Here is a 16,851-nt window from a genome sequence, read left to right as displayed (position 1 = left end):
TGGGTCAATATTAGTCTGTTACTGTGAAGCTACCGCTTCCAAAGTTAATTACCGCTGTTGATGATGACATCGACGCTTTTGTTTATTACTGAAAAATTTCATTTTTGCGTTGAGGTGCAAAACAAAAGGCAGGCGTAACAGAGTCCAGCTGGTTTAGATCAATCAATCAATCAATCAATGTTTACTTATATAGCCCTAAATCACTAGTGTCTCAAAGGGCTGCACAAACCACCACGACATCCTCGGTAGGCCCACATAAGGGCAAGGAAAACTCACACCCAGTGGGACGTCGGTGACAATGATGACTATGAGAACCTTGGAGAGGAGGAAAGCAATGGATGTCGAGCGGGTCTAACATGATACTGTGAAAGTTCAATCCATAATGGATCCAACACAGTCGCGAGAGTCCAGTCGAAAGCGGATCCAACACAGCAGCGAGAGTCCCGTTCACAGCGGAGCCAGCAGGAAACCATCCCAAGCGGAGGCGGATCAGCAGCGCAGAGATGTCCCCAGCCGATACACAGGCGAGCAGTACATGGCCACCGGATCGGACCGGACCCCCTCCACAAGGGAGAGTGGGACATAGAAGAAAAAGAAAAGAAACGGCAGATCAACTGGTCTAAAAAGGGAGTCTATTTAAAGGCTAGAGTATACAAATTAGTTTTAAGATGAGACTTAAATGCTTCTACTGAGGTGGCATCTCGAACTGTTACCGGGAGGGCATTCCAGAGTACTGGAGCCCGAACGGAAAACTCTCTATAGCCCGCAGACTTTTTTTGGGCTTTGGGAATCACTAATAAGCCGGAGTCCTTTGAACGCAGATTTCTTGCCGGGACATATGGTACAATACAATCGGCAAGATAGGATGGAGCTAGACTGTGTAGTATTTTATACGTAAGTAGTAAAACCTTAAAGTCACATCTTAAGTGCACAGGAAGCCAGTGCAGGTGAGCCAGTATAGGTATATATGTAGGTATATATGTATATAAAGGTATATACAGTATAGATATATATGTATGTATATATGTATATAAAGGTATATACAGTATAGATATATATGTAGGTATATATGTATATATAGGTATATACAGTATAGGTATATATGTAGGTATATATGTACATAAAGGTATATACAGTATAGGTATATATGTATGTAAATATGTATATAAAGGTATATATAGTATAGGTATATATGTATGTATATATGTATATAAAGGTATATACAGTATAGATATATATGTATGTATATATGTATATAAAGGTATATACAGTATAGGTATATATGTATGTATATATGTATATAAAGGTATATACAGTATAGGTATATATGTATGTATATATGTATATAAAGGTATATACAGTATAGGTATATATGTATGTATATATGTATATAAAGGTATATACAGTATAGGTATATATGTATGTATATATGTATATAAAGGTATATACAGTACAGGCGTAATATGATCAAACTTTCTTGTTCTTGTCAAAAGTCTAGCAGCCGCATTTTGTACCAACTGTAATCTTTTAATGCAAGACATGGGGAGACCCGAAAATAATACGTTACAGTAGTCGAGGCGAGACGTAACAAACGCATGGATAATGATCTCAGCGTCTTTAGTGGACAGAATGGCGCGAATAGATGTGCGTTTTACATACGATTTACATACTTGCCAACCTTTCCGGATTTTCCGGGAGACTCCCAAAAGTCAGCGCCTCTCCCGAAAAACCTCCCGGAAGAAATTTTCTCCCGCAATTCAGCTGGAGCTGGAGGCCACGCCCCCTCCAGCTCCATGCGGAACCTGAGTGGAAACAGCCTGTTTTCACGTCCGCTTTCCCACTATGTAAACAGCTTGCCTGCCCAATCATGTTACATCAATGGATTTTAATAAAAAACTGCACAGACAAGGAGACGAAGCAGAAGAAGGAGGAAGTCACAGCCATGGCGAGGCCGTCGACGAGCAAAATGAAGAAATACGCTTGCAAGTTCCAAAACGAATGGAAACAAAAATTTCAGTTTATCCAGGAGAGTTCAAAGGGGAAGGGGTATGTTGCCTGTAAATTTTTTAGAACAGACTTCTCCGTTGAACACGCGGTGGCCGAACGGATATACTCAGTCGTGAACGGTCAGCGATATTTTGAACTTTTTTGGGACTTTTGCCGACTTTTCCAACTTTAACCCCTTCCTCCCTGTGGGACTCGGCTGGGTGTGTTATGGACATTTTGGGCATCCCGGGACTTATCTTTAGGTATTTTTGGGTTCATTGAGGTTAGCTACTTTTACTTGTTTTGCAAAGTCTTGACAAGCCAAAAGTTCTTGTTCTATTGGCTGATAATTTTGCTTAGTTCAAATAAAATACCCCTAATTTTTGTATTATTTTTTTTTCTTGTTTTTGAACACTGACTTTTTGCAGTGAACCTTGGTAGATATTTTGAACTTTTTTGGGACTTTTGCCGACTACTGCAAATTTTCTCATATTAAATCAGATGACAGCCAAATGGACTTTTGCAGTTTTATTTTCAATGAAACAATAGAAAATACGTACTCACAGTAGTACAGTTGTTACTAGTGAGAATATACTTGTCTTAAGGTATTTTTGGGTTCATTGAGGTTAGCTCATTTTACTTGTTTTGCAAAGTCTTGACAAGCCACCTTTTCTTGTTCTATTGGCAGATAATTTTGCTTAGTTCGAATAAAATACCCCTAATTTTTATTTTTATTTTTTTCTTGTTTTTGAACACTGACTTTTTGCAGTGAACCTGGGTAGATATTTGGAATATTTTTGCGACTTTTGCCGACTTTTCCAACTTTTACCCCTCCTCCCCGTGGGACTCGGCTGGGTGTGTTATGGACATTTTGGTCTTCCCGGGACTTATTTTTAGGTATTTTTGGGTTCATTGACGTTAGCTAATTTTACTTGTTTTGGAAAGTCTTGACAAGCTAAATGTTCTTGTTCTATTGGCAGATAATTTTGCTTAAATCAAATTAAATACCCCTCATCTTTGTTTTTTTTTCTTGTTTTTGAACCTGGGTAGATATTTGGAACTTTTTTGGGACTTTTGCCGACTTTTCCAACTTTTACCCCCCCCCCTCCCTGTGGGACTCGGCTGGGTGTTTTATGGACATTTTGGGCATCCCGGGACTTGCGCAGCTGGTGGTGGGACATGTGGGACTCGAACCTGGGTCGGTATTTTGAACATGTTTGGGACTTTGGCCGACTTTTCCCAATTTTACCCCCTCCTCCCTGTGGGGACTCGGCTGGGTGTGTTATGGACATTTTGGTCTTCCTGGGACTTATTTTTAGGTATTTTCGGGTTCATTGAGGTTAGCTACTTTTACTTGTTTTGGAAAGTCTTGACAAGCCAAATGTTCTTGTTCTATTGGCTGATAATTTTGCTTAAATCAAATGAAATACCCCACATCTTTGTATTTTTTTTTCTTGTTTTTGAACACTGACTTTTGCAGTGAACCTGGGTAGATATTTTGAACTTTTTTGCGACTTTTGCCGACTTTTCCAACTTTAACCCCTTCCTCCCTGTGGGACTCGGCTGGGTGTGTTATGGACATTTTGGGCATCCCGGGACTTATTTTTGGGTTCATTGAGGTTAGTTACTTTTACTTGTTTTGCAAAGTCTTGACAAGCCAAAAGTTCTTGTTCTATTGGCTGATAATTTTGCTTAGTTCAAATAAAATACCCCTAATTTTTGTATTATTTTTTTTTTTCTTGTTTTTGAACACTGACTATTTGCAGTGAACCTTGGTAGATATTTTGAACTTTTTTGGGACTTTTGCCGACTACTGCAAATTTTCTCATATTAAATCAGATGACAGCCAAATTGACTTTTGCAGTTTTATTTTCAATGAAACAATAGAAAATAAGTACTCACAGTAGTACAGTTGTTACTAGTGAGAATATACTTATCTTAAAGTATTTTTGGGTTCATTGAGGTTAGCTCATTTTACTTGTTTTGCAAAGTCTTGACAAGCCACCTTTTCTTGTTCTATTGGCAGATAATTTTGCTTAGTTCGAATAAAATACCCCTAATTTTTTTTTTTTTTTTTTTTTTCTTGTTTTTGAACACTGACTTTTTGCAGTCAACCTGGGTAGATATTTGGAACTTTTTTGGGACTTTTGCCGACTTTTCCAAATTTAACCCCTTCCTCCCCGTGGGACTAGGTTGGGTGTGTTATGGACATTTTGGTCTTCCCGGGACTTATTTTTAGGTATTTTTGGGTTCATTGAGGTTAGCTAATTTTACTTGTTTTGGAAAGTCTTGACAAGCTAAATGTTCTTGTTCTATTGGCAGATAATTTTGCTTAAATCAAATGAAATACCCCTCATCTTTGTTTTTTTTTTCTTGTTTTTGAACCTGGGTAGATATTTGGAACTTTTTTGGGACTTTTGCCGACTTTTCCAACTTTTACCCCCCCCTCCCTGTGGGACTCGGCTGGGTGTTTTATGGACATTTTGGGCATCCCGGGACTTGTGCGGCCGGTGGTGGGACATGTGGGACTCGAACCTGGGTCGGTATTTTGAACATGTTTGGGACTTTGGCCGACTTTTCCCAATTTTTACCCCCTCCCACCCTGTGGGACTCGGCTGGGTGTGTTATGGACATTTTGGTCTTCCTGGGACTTATTTTTAGGTATTTTCGGGTTCATTGAGGTTAGCTACTTGTACTTGTTTTGGAAAGTCTTGACAAGCCAAATGTTCTTGTTCTATTGGCAGATAATTTTGCTTAAATCAAATGAAATACCCCACATCTTTGTATTTTTTTTTCTTGTTTTTGAACACTGACTTTTTGCAGTGAACCTGGGTAGATATTTTGAACTTTTTTGCGACTTTTGCCGACTTTTCCAACTTTAACCCCTTCCTCCCTGTGGGACTCGGCTGGGTGTGTTATGGACATTTTGGGCATCCCGGGACTTATTTTTAGGTATTTTTGTGTTCATTGAGGTTAGTTACTTTTACTTGTTTTGCAAAGTCTTGACAAGCCAAAAGTTCTTGTTCTATTGGCTGATAATTTTGCTTAAATCAAATAAAATACCCCTCATTTTTGTATTATTTTTTTTTCTTGTTTTTGAACACTGACTTTTTGCAGTGAACCTTGGTAGATATTTTGAACTTTTTTGGGACTTTTGCCGACTACTGCAAATTTTCTCATATTAAATCAGATGACAGCCAAATGGACTTTTGCAGTTTTATTTTCAATGAAACAATAGAAAATACGTACTCACAGTAGTACAGTTGTTACTAGTGAGAATATACTTGTCTTAAGGTATTTTTGGGTTCATTGAGGTTAGCTCATTTTGCTTGTTTTGCAAAGTCTTGACAAGCCACATTTTCTTGTTCTATTGGCAGATAATTTTGCTTAGTTCGAATAAAACACCCCTAATTTTTTTTCTTTTTTTTTTTTCTTGTTTTTGAACACTGACTTTTTGCAGTGAACCTGGGTAGATATTTGGAATATTTTTGCGACTTTTGCCGACTTTTCCAACTTTTACCCCCTCCTCCCCGTGGGACTCGGCTGGGTGTGTTATGGACATTTTGGGCATCCCGGGACTTATTTTTAGGTATTTTTGGGTTCATTGACGTTAGCTAATTTTACTTGTTTTGGAAAGTCTTGACAAGCTAAATGTTCTAGTTCTATTGGCTGATAATTTTGCTTAAATCAAATAAAATACCCCTCATCTTTGTATTTTTTTTTCTTGTTTTTGAACACTGACTTTTTGCAGTGTGCTCCAAACCGAAAAAAGCGCGTTCAAAATAAACTTTCTACATCCTCATTCTTGAAAAAAAAAACATGTTTCATTTCTCATATTTTATTTTTTGATTACATAGCGTGATTACCAGATCTGGCACTCTGTAGATCTCTTCGCCACATTTCAGGCTATTTTCGGGCGGCGTGAACTATGTTTCCATCCGCGTGCGTCACGCTCTCAAACCCCTGCGATCAATTCGACACCTCAGCGGTGAAATGTGATGAATCCTGTTGGGATGACGGCATCCTCTCTATCTCCCGCATCACTCCCAGGTGGAGGGAGACGGCGACGAGGAGGTCCTGAGCTGCGTGGGCGGCCGCAGTTTTCGCTCGGTGAGAGAGAGGTGGTGGTACATCGCTCTCAGCAAGTGCGGGGTAAGTGCTGACCTCTGACCTCTAGCCACGCCCATAGTAGCTATTGTCCAGTATGTGACAGCTGCTTTGCCACAAGCAAGATCGGGCAAAATGACCAGCACTTTCACAGCAAAATGTACTGTGTGTGCAAAACCAGTGAAGTCGGCATGTTGTGTAAGTCGAAAAATAAAAACAGAATACAAGATTTGCAAATCCTTTTCAACTTATATTCAATTGAATAGACTGCAAAGACAAGATATTTAATGTTGGAATTGAGAAACTTGTTTTTTTGGGGAAATAATCATTAACTTGGAATTTAATGGCAGCAGCACATTGCAAAAAGTTGGCACAGGGGCATTTTTACCAGTGTGTTACATGGCCTTTCCTTTTAACAACACTCAGTAAATGTTTGGGAACTGGGGAGACCAATTTTTGAAGCTTTTCAGGTGGAATCATTTCGCATTCCTGCTTGATATGCAGCTTAAGTTGTTCAACAGTCCAAAGTTTCCGCTGTGGACACAAGGCTTGGCATTGTCTTGCTGAAATAAGCAGGGGCGTCCATGATAACGTTGCTTGGATGGCAACATATGTTGCTCCAAAACCTGTATGGACCTTTCAGCATTACTAATGCCTTCACAGATTTGTAAGATACCCATGCCTTGGGCACTAATACACCCCCATACATCACAGATGCTGGCTTTTTAACTTTGCGCTTTAACAATCTTAATGGTTATTTTCCTGTTTGTTCCAGAGGACACGACGTCCACAGTTTCCAGAAAAACAATTTAAAATGTGGACTTGTCAGAGCACAGAACACTTTTAAACTTTGCATAAGTCCACTTAGATGAGCTCTGGCCCGGCAAAGCCGACATCGTTTCTGGGTGTTGTTGATAAATGGCTTTCACGTTGCATAATAGTTTAACTTGCACTTACAGATGTAGCGACGAACTGTAGTTACTGACAGTAATTTTCTGAAGTGTTCCTGAGCCCATGCGGTGATATACTTTACACACTGATGTCAGTTTTTGATGCAATATTGCCTGAGGGATCGAAGGTGACGGGAATTTAACAATCTTAATGGTTATTTTCCTGTTTGTTCCAGAGAACACGACATCCATAGTTTCCAAAAACAATTTAAAATGTGGACTTGTCAGAGCACAGAACACTTTTAAACTTTGCATAAGTCCACTTAGATGAGCTCTGGGCCAGCAAAGCCGACATGGTTTCTGGGTGTTGTTGATAAATGGCTTTCACGTTGCATAATAGTTTTAACTTGCACTTACAGATGTAGCGACGAACTGTAGTTACTGACAGTAATTTTCTGAAGTGTTCCTGAGCCCATGCGGTGATATACTTTACACACTGATGTCAGTTTTTGATGCAATATTGCCTGAGGGATCGAAGGTGACGGGCATTTAACAATCTTAATGGTTATTTTCCTGTTTGTTCCAGAGGACACGACGTCCACAGTTTCCAGAAAAACAATTTGAAATGTGGACTCGTCAGAGCACAGAACACTTTTAAACTTTGCATAAGTCCACTTAGATGAGGTCTGGCCCGGGAAAGCCGACATGGTTTCTGGGTGTTGTTGATAAATGGCTTTCACATTGCATAATAGTTTTAAATTGCACTTACAGATGTAGCGACGAACTGTAGTTACTGACAGTAATTGTCTGAAGTGTTCCTGAGCCCATGCGGTGATATACTTTACACACTGATGTCAGTTTTTGATGCAATATTGCCTGAGGGATCGAAGGTGACGGGAATTTAACAATCTTAATGGTTATTTTCCTGTTTGTTCCAGAGAACACGACATCCATAGTTTCCAAAAACAATTTAAAATGTGGACTTGTCAGAGCACAGAACACTTTTAAACTTTGCATAAGTCCACTTAGATGAGCTCTGGCCCGGCAAAGCCGACATCGTTTCTGGGTGTTGTTGATAAATGGCTTTCACGTTGCATAATAGTTTAACTTGCACTTACAGATGTAGCGACGAACTGTAGTTACTGACAGTAATTTTCTGAAGTGTTCCTGAGCCCATGCGGTGATATACTTTACACACTGATGTCAGTTTTTGATGCAATATTGCCTGAGGGATCGAAGGTGACGGGAATTTAACAATCTTAATGGTTATTTTCCTGTTTGTTCCAGAGGACACGACGTCCACAGTTTCCAGAAAAACAATTTAAAATGTGGACTTGTCAGAGCACAGAACACTTTTAAACTTTGCATAAGTCCACTTAGATGAGCTCTGGGCCAGCAAAGCCGACATGGTTTCTGGGTGTTGTTGATAAATGGGTTTCACGTTGCATAATAGTTTTAACTTGCACTTACAGATGAAGCGACGAACTGTAGTTACTGACAGTAATTTTCTGAAGTGTTCCTGAGCCCATGCGGTGATATACTTTACACACTGATGTCAGTTTTTGATGCAGTACCGCCTGAGAGATCGAAGGTGACGGGCATGTTGCAGTTATTTCTGCAGATTCTATGAACCTTTTGATGACATTACGGACCGTAGATGGTGAAATCCCTAAATTCCTTGCAATAGCTCGTTGAGAAATGTTCTTAAACTCTTGGACAATTTGCTCACGCATTTGTTCACAAAGTGGTGACTCTCGCCCCATCTTTGTTTGTGAATGACTGAGCATTTCATGGAAGCTGCTTTTACACCCAATCATGGCACCCACCTGGTTACCAATTAGCCCAGGGGTCGGGAACCTTTTTGGCTTAGAGAGCCAAGAATCTGAATATTTTAAAATGTATTTCCCTAAGAGCCATATAATTTTTTTTTCAACACTGAACACAACTAAACGCGTGCATTTTTAAGTAAGACCAACATTACTAGAATATAATAGGTCTCTTATTCTTTGTAATAACATTGATATTCTGATGCTAACTGTGGAGGGGGCGTGGCCTGCCAGCCTGCAGCGAAGCTGGTTGTTGCCAGGACCGGCCTCGAAATCAGTGACAGGTGCGTAGATAACCCACCTGGGCCTCGTTATCCAATCACCTGTCGCTCTGTTATAAGCAGCAGCCAGGAGGAGAGACAGGGTTGGAGCTGGAGCCAGAGTGCGAGCGAGAACGAAAGTGAAAAAGACAATTGCTGGAAAGCAACTGAGAGACTTATTGAAAAATAGAAAAATATCGTAACCCTGAAACAGGCTCTCATGTCGGTGCTTGGTTGTCTAAAGAACCCCTAGGAGAGCAAGCCCTAAAAAAAATAAATAGATAAATAAATTGCGGTAGAAAAAGGATGGATGGATTCAAATGCATGAGCATGTTTAATATTTTGAACGTTATTTTTAACACTTTAATTACAAGTGGAATAAGTCATTACTTAGTGTGTTAAGCAGTGTTAGCTCAGATTGGGGACGGCGTGGCGCGGTTGGGGGAGTGGCCGTGCCAGCAACCTGAGGGTTCCTGGTTCAATCCCCACCTTCTACCAACCTCATCACGCCTGTTGTGTCCTTGAGCAAGACACTTCACCCTTGCTCCTGATGGTTCGTGGTTAGGGCCTTGCATGGCAGCTCCCTCCATCAGCGTGTGAATGTGTGTGTGAATGGGTAAATGTGGAAGTAGTGTCAAAGCACTTTGAGTACCTTGAAGGTAGAAAAGCGCTATACAAGTATAACTCATTTACCATTTATCCGAGAGCCAGATGCAGTCATCAAAAGAGCCACATCTGGCTCTAGAGCCGTAGGTTCCCTACCCCTGAATTAGCCCGTTCAACTGTGCGATGTTCAACATAAGTGTTTGATGAGCATTCCTCAACTTTATAAGTCTTTTTTGCCACTTGTGCTAGCTTTTTTGAAACATGTTGCGAGCATCAAATTCCAAATGAGCTAATATTAGCAAAAAATAACAACGTTTTCTAGTTTGAACATTAAGTATTGTTGCGTTCTGACCCGTTCTGACCCGTTCTTCCTTCGGTCAACGCCCGCAGGTTCTTTTATGACACATAAGCTGGTTTTAAATCAATCAGAGACAGAGGTTGCTCATTTTGATATTTTATAACCAAAGCGCTTTGGGAGATCAATCTATCCATCCATCCATCCATCCATTTTCTACCGCTTATTCCCTTTCGGGGTCGCGGGGGGCGCTGGCGCCTATCTCAGCTACAATCGGGCGGAAGGCGGGGTACACCCTGGACAAGTCGCCACCTCATCGCAGGGCCAACACAGATAGACAGACAACATTCACAAATCTAGATACAACATTTACAAAGGCAAGGTCCAAATTGATATAATCCTAAAATGTCAGTTTCTCCATCCTCACTCACTCTTCTCCTCCCTACCTCGGACAGTTGAGATAACAGGATGTTATGTCTTCATTCCAACATTCCAAATTCAAGGTCTATGTAAAAGGCTCACACCTTAGCTGTTGTAAAATCTGACGAGGAAATAAAAATACAACCAAATCCAACAGTATCTTGTTTCCGCTCTCTATTCAATTGAATATAGGTTGAAATAGATTAGCAAATTCTTGTATTCTGTTTTTATTTCTGATTGATACGAGCCAACTTCACAGGTTTTGGGTTTTGTACTTAACAATGTTCAATGTTTATTTATATAGCCCCAAATCACAAATGTCTCAAAGGGCTGCACAAATCATTACGACTACAACATCCTCGGAAGAAGTGAAGTGAAGTGAAGTATATTTATATAGCGCTTTTCTCAAAGTGACTCAAAGCGCTTTACATAGTGAAACCCAATATCTAATTTTTACATTTAAACCAGTGTGGGTGCCACTGGGAGCAGGTGGGTAAAGTGTCTTGCCCAAGGACACAACGGCAGTGACTAGGATGGCAGAAGCGGGAATCGAACCTGCAACCCTTAAGTTGCTGGCACGGCCGCTCTACCAACCGAGCTATACCGACAAACAAAGAACCCACAAAAGGGCAAGGAAAACTCACACCCAGTGGGCAGGGAGAATTCACATCCAGTGGGACGCCAGTGACAATGCTGACTATGAGAAACCTTGGAGAGGACCTCAGGTGTGGGCAAACCCCCCCCCCCTTCTAGGGGACCAAAAGCAATGGATGTCGAGCGGGTCTAACATGATACTGTGAAAGTTCAATCCATAGTGGCTCCAACACAGCCGCCAGAGTTCAGTTCAAGCGGATCCAAGACAGCAGCCAGAGTCCCGTCCACAGGAAACCATCTCAAGCGGAGGCGGATCAGCAGCCTAGAGATGTCCCCAACCGATACAGGCGAGCGGTCCATCCTGGGTCCCGACGAGCGGTCCATCCTGGGTCTCGACTCTGGACAGCCAGTACTTCATCCATGGTCATCAGACCGGACCCCCTCCACAAGGGAGGGAGGGGACATAGGAGAAAGAAAAGAAGCGGCAGATCAACTGGTCTAAAAAGGAGGTCTATTTAAAGGCTAGAGTATACAAATCAGTTTTAAGGTGAGACTTAAATGCTTCTACTGAGGTAGCATCTCGAACTGTTACCGGGAGGGCATTCCAGAGTACTGGAGCCCGAACGGAAAACGCTCTATAGCCCGCAGACTTTTTTTGGGCTCTAGGAATCACTAATAAGCCGGAGTCTTTTGAAGGCAGATTTCTTGCCGGGACATACGGTACAACACAATCGGCAAGATAGGATGGAGCTAGACCGTGTAGTATTTTATAGGGGACCTCTGATGGTCCCCTATATTCATCATTGAAAACCCATACAATCATGTAGCTTCGCATCATCTTCTCAGAAGAGTCACCCATTGGGTGATGGAATAATAAGCTTAGCAGATGTATTTCTGGAGTGAGTACTCCCAGAAATGCGAAGGCGGAAAAAAAAATACACCCAGCGGATCCTGAAGAGGCTTCTGCCTGAATCGCTGTGTTTCCAGGCCTTTTTTATGCTGGCTTGCTGTGGATTTTGAATCAACGTCAGCTTAAATTAAGCCCCCCACCCCATGTATGCACTTCCATATTTTGCGGCAAACATCACTTGAGGACTGGAACGGGCGTCTTCTAACAAAGATATTGAACCCTGGCTGACATTGATAACACTGACTTTTACGTTGCTTTAATGCAACTTTCACAAACTGAGCAAACTGTTACCTCGGTTTTTGTTAGTAAGTTTTGCCAAAGGGCCGACGCAGAACGAATCGTACAAAAACCAAAACAATTTGTTCTATGAGTAATAGAGTAAATCCAATGAATCTGATCCAGACACCAAGAATATTAACATAAAACAGATTAAATAGAATAATAATTAACAGCGAGGATAGTGATGATGGAGGAGGGGAACAAAAAGCTGTATGGACACTTTTTGTGTTGATATTTTATTTCAATAGTGCGCATTTGTGAGTTCACACACTTTCATGTATATCAGGGGTGCCCAGACTTTTTCTGCAGGCGAGCTACTTTTCAATTGACCAACTCGAGGGGATCTACCTCATTTATATATATCATTTATATTTATTTGTTTATGAAAGAGACATTTTTGTAAACAAGTTAAATGTGTTTAATGATAATACAAGCATGTGTAACACATATAGATGTCTTTCTTTCACAAAGACAAGAATATAAGTTGGTGTATTACCTGATTCTGATGACTTGCATTGATTGGAATCAGACAGTAATGATGATAACGCCCACATTTTCAAACTGAGGAGAAAAAAAGTTGTCCTTTCTGTACAATACCACATGAAAGTGGTTGGTTTTTGGCATCTAATTCATCCAGCTTCCATACACTTTACAAGAAAAACATTGGCGGCAAATTCCGTAGCTTGCTTGATTGACATTCACGGCACCCGAGGGTCTTGTGAGATGACGCTGGCTGCTGCCAGTTCATTATTATGAAAAAATGACAGAGAGGAAGGCGAGAAACACTTTTTATTTCAACAGACTTTCGCGCCGTCCCTTCCGTCAAAACTCTAAAGGCCGACTGCACATTTCCTATCTTCACAATAAAAGCCCTGCTTCATGCTGCCTGCGCTAACAAAATAAGAGTCTCGGAAAGCTGGCGTGCACAAGTGATGTGCACGCCAGCTTTCTGAGGGATCGCTTGTGCACGCCAGTTTTCCGAGACTCTGTATTTAGTTAGCGCAGGCAGCATGAAGCAGGGCTTTTATTGTGAAGATAGGAAATGTGCAGTCGGCCTTTAGAGTTTTGACGGAAGGTACGGCGCGAGAGTCTGTTGAAATAAAAAGTGTTTCTCGCCTTCCTCTCGGTCATATTTTCATAATAATGATCTTGCAGCAGCCAGCGTCATCTCACAAGACCCTCCGGTACCGTGAATGTCATTTAAGTGACGTCTTGGTGAAGATTGATGATCACTCATTTTTAGGTCTATTTTTTTAAAAGCCTGGCTGGAGATCGACTGACACACCCCCGGCGGTCGACTGGTAGCTCGCGATCGACGTAATGGGCACCCCTGATGTACATCAATTACAAACCCCGTTTCCATATGAGTTGGGAAATTGTGTTAAATGTAAATATAAACAGAATACAATGATTTGCAAATCATTTTCAACCCATATTCAGTTGAATATGCTACAAAAACAACATATTTGATGTTCAAACTGATAAACTTTTTCTTTTTTTTTTTTGCTAATAATCGTTAACTTTAGAATTTGATGGCAGCAACACGTGACAAAGAAGTATGGAAAGGTGGCAATAAATACTGATAAAGTTGAGGAATGCTCGCGTTAACGGCTGCTGCCCATTTATACAGTGCGAGAGGAGATTTAAATTGTGCCCAGCTGGGCCACCCACGCACCTGATAATATGTGTGGGGTTGATTCCAGTGCGCCTCACCTCGCTGCTTGCTCGCAGTCCACGCCTCCTCGCCGCCATCTTGGGCCGGGCTTCGGCATGCCCTGCCTCGCTGAGCCGGCGGTAATGCTAAGCATGTGCTAATTATTTTGCGAAACGAGGCAGGCGCATACTATATACCCGGCGGCAATTCCAGGAAATACCCCGAATTTTTCAAATTTTTTCCCCTTGTTTATGAACACTGACTTTTTGCAGTGTACAGTTGTGCGTGCATGTTGACTTGACCGTGGGTGCGAGTCCCCTGCTGTGCTCCTGTATACTCTTGCAGTGCACCTGCTTATCATTCCCGATGTGCCTCCAAGTGTCCTTGTTTATTTTGCTGCAGGCGGAGGCAGGATGTGATTAGAATGGATGCTTCCAGCAGAGTGGTGTTTAGTGTCACGCCAGATCCCGCTAATAGACGTGCCGCTTAATGCCCCCGGACTCTTATATGAAAGGCACTCTTGGACGCGTGCTCATATTGAGTACATCAGCCAATTTTTTTCCAAGTCTTTTTACCAAGCTTTTTCTATTTCTGCAGCTTACAATCTTTTGCTGCATCTTGTTCTCTTTCGACTCCTTTCTTCCTCTTGCTGGCATGTCTCTTATTGTCTATTTCCTCTTCTCTTTAACATTTGTCCCGACCACCTTGCAGCACTTCTTCCTACTGCCGTCCGAGCAAACGTAGTTGTATCCATCCACCAAAGAAAGTCATCAATACCAAGATGGATTAATGCACCAAATGTTAAAATGTGACGCTGATCATCAATTCACTTTTGTAGCCAATTTCACTTGATTTATTAGAGCGCCGCTCCTTAGAGCTGTAAATCATAATGGCCATCTAAGGAAAGATCATTATATCGTTAAGTGTAAAAAATTCAAATGAGCTCCCATGCAGCATAAACTCGGTTCAGTTCGGTTCAGGAATGCAGCTCACTTATTTTAATAATCAAATAAAAACAAGTAATTGGTTAATACACACATAAATTTAAAGGGGAACATTATCAGCAGACCTATGTAAGCGTCAATATATACCTTGATGGTGCAGAAAAAAGACCATCTATTTTTTTAACCGATTTCCGAACTCTAAATGGGTGAATTTTGGCGAATTAAACGCTTTTCTGTTTATCCGGCTGAAGGCGATGACGTCAGAATGTGACGTCGCAGAGGTAACACACCCACCATTTTCATTTTCACATTACAAACACCGGGTCTCAGCTCTGTTATTTTCCGTTTTTTCGACTATTTTTTGGAACCTTGGAGACATCATGCCTCGACGGTGTGTTGTCGGAGGGTGTAACAACACTAACAGGGAGGGATTCAAGTTGCACCACTGGCAAGAAATCTGCCGCCAGACCCCCAGAGTGTCTCCACATTTGACTGGCGATGCTAAGACAGACATGGCACAGAGATGTATGGATAACCTGCAGATGCATTTGCAACGATAGTCAACGAAATCACAAAGGTGAGTTTTGTTGATGTTGACTGCCAGCTAATCGATGCTATCATGCTACGCTAATCGATGCTAACATGCTATTTACCGGCGGTGCTACAGCAGACATGGCACAGAGATGTATGGATAACCTGCAGATGCATTTGCAACTATATTACGTTTCCTTCCACCCACATTTAATGCGAAACAAACACTTACCAATCGACGGATTTAAGTTGCTCCAGTGTCAGAAGATGCCAAAGTCCGAATCGTTTGGTCCGCACATTTTACCGGCGATGCTAACGCAGCTATTCGGCCATGCTATGGCTATGAATAGCGTCAATAGCTATTTGCTCAATAGCTTCAGTTTCTTCTTCAATATTTTCATACTCCAACCATCCGTTTCAATACAATTTAAAACTGCAATTTAGTAAACTAAAGCGGCCGTATTGGCATGTGTTGCAATGTTAATATTTCATCATTGATATATAAACTATCAGACTGCGTGGTCACTAGTAGTGGCTTTCAGTAGGCCTTTAATCCTTATTGACCTCCACTGCAGAAAAGTGGCAACTTTTATTGAAGTCTTTTTGCATTTAGGTTCAAATAGATCATCTGCTGAAAAGCAACCGCCTGATCATCTTTACATTCATTCTGGAAACCATTTGGTGACTCAACACAATCCCTTCATCCATTCTATCCATTGCGGAATTATGGTTCCAAGACATGGCTGGCAGACACTCTGGCTGACAGATTTGACAGCAGAGCCCTCAGGACCATTGACAACATGAGGTGGTCTCCTCCATTGTCTAACCAAGTCCCGAGAGCCAGCACATGTCAGCCTCGCAACGCAGAAACCCATCAAATGGTGTGGACATGTCCTCCGGCAGCCCTCGGACCACACAACAAAAGCCCCGATGATGTCCAACCCCAGGGCCTTGTGCTGCAAGAAAAAAAAAAATACCCAGAGGCAATGCAGAACTTGATGTCTTGATGTTATTCAGAAAGACCTGAGCTAAGTGGGGCTGCAGACTTCAAAGACAGACACCTGGTCCACCTGATTGACTCCACTCATGGTGGTAGTCCTCACAAGAACTCTAATAAATATGGACTGGACTCTCACTATTATGTTAGATCCACTATGGACTGGACTCTCACTATTATGTTAGATCCACTATGGACTGGACTCTCACTATTATGTTAAATCCACTATGGACTGGACTCTCACTATTATGTTAGATCCACTATGGACTGGACTCTCACTATTATGTTAAATCCACTATGGACTGGACTCTCACTATTATGTTGGATCCACTATGGACTGGACTCTGACTATTATGTTGGATCCACTATGGACTGGACTCTCACTATTATGTTGGATCCACTATGGACTGGACTCTCACTATTATGTTAGGTCCACTATGGACTGGACTCCCACTATTATGTTAGATCCACTATGGACTGGACTCTCACTATTATGTTAGATCCACTATGGACTGGACTCTCACTATTATGTTAGGTCCACTATGGACTGGA

General features: G+C 41.5%; 1 protein-coding gene across 1 annotated transcript in view; it reads left to right on the top strand.

The window, feature by feature from the left end:
• tmem145 (transmembrane protein 145) overlaps positions 1-16,851 on the top strand; it is a 103,466-nt gene that overhangs the window by 36,450 nt on the left and 50,165 nt on the right. The window contains exon 5 of the mRNA XM_061915046.1: positions 6,037-6,138. Coding sequence (XP_061771030.1) covers positions 6,037-6,138 — 102 coding nt within the window. The remainder of the gene's footprint in view (positions 1-6,036; positions 6,139-16,851) is intronic.

The sequence above is a fragment of the Nerophis ophidion genome, linkage group LG11, assembly GCF_033978795.1.
Source record: "Nerophis ophidion isolate RoL-2023_Sa linkage group LG11, RoL_Noph_v1.0, whole genome shotgun sequence".
NCBI classification, from domain to species: domain Eukaryota; kingdom Metazoa; phylum Chordata; class Actinopteri; order Syngnathiformes; family Syngnathidae; genus Nerophis; species Nerophis ophidion.
Note: the sequence above shows the minus strand (reverse complement) of the source record. Positions and strands in the feature narration are given on the sequence as shown.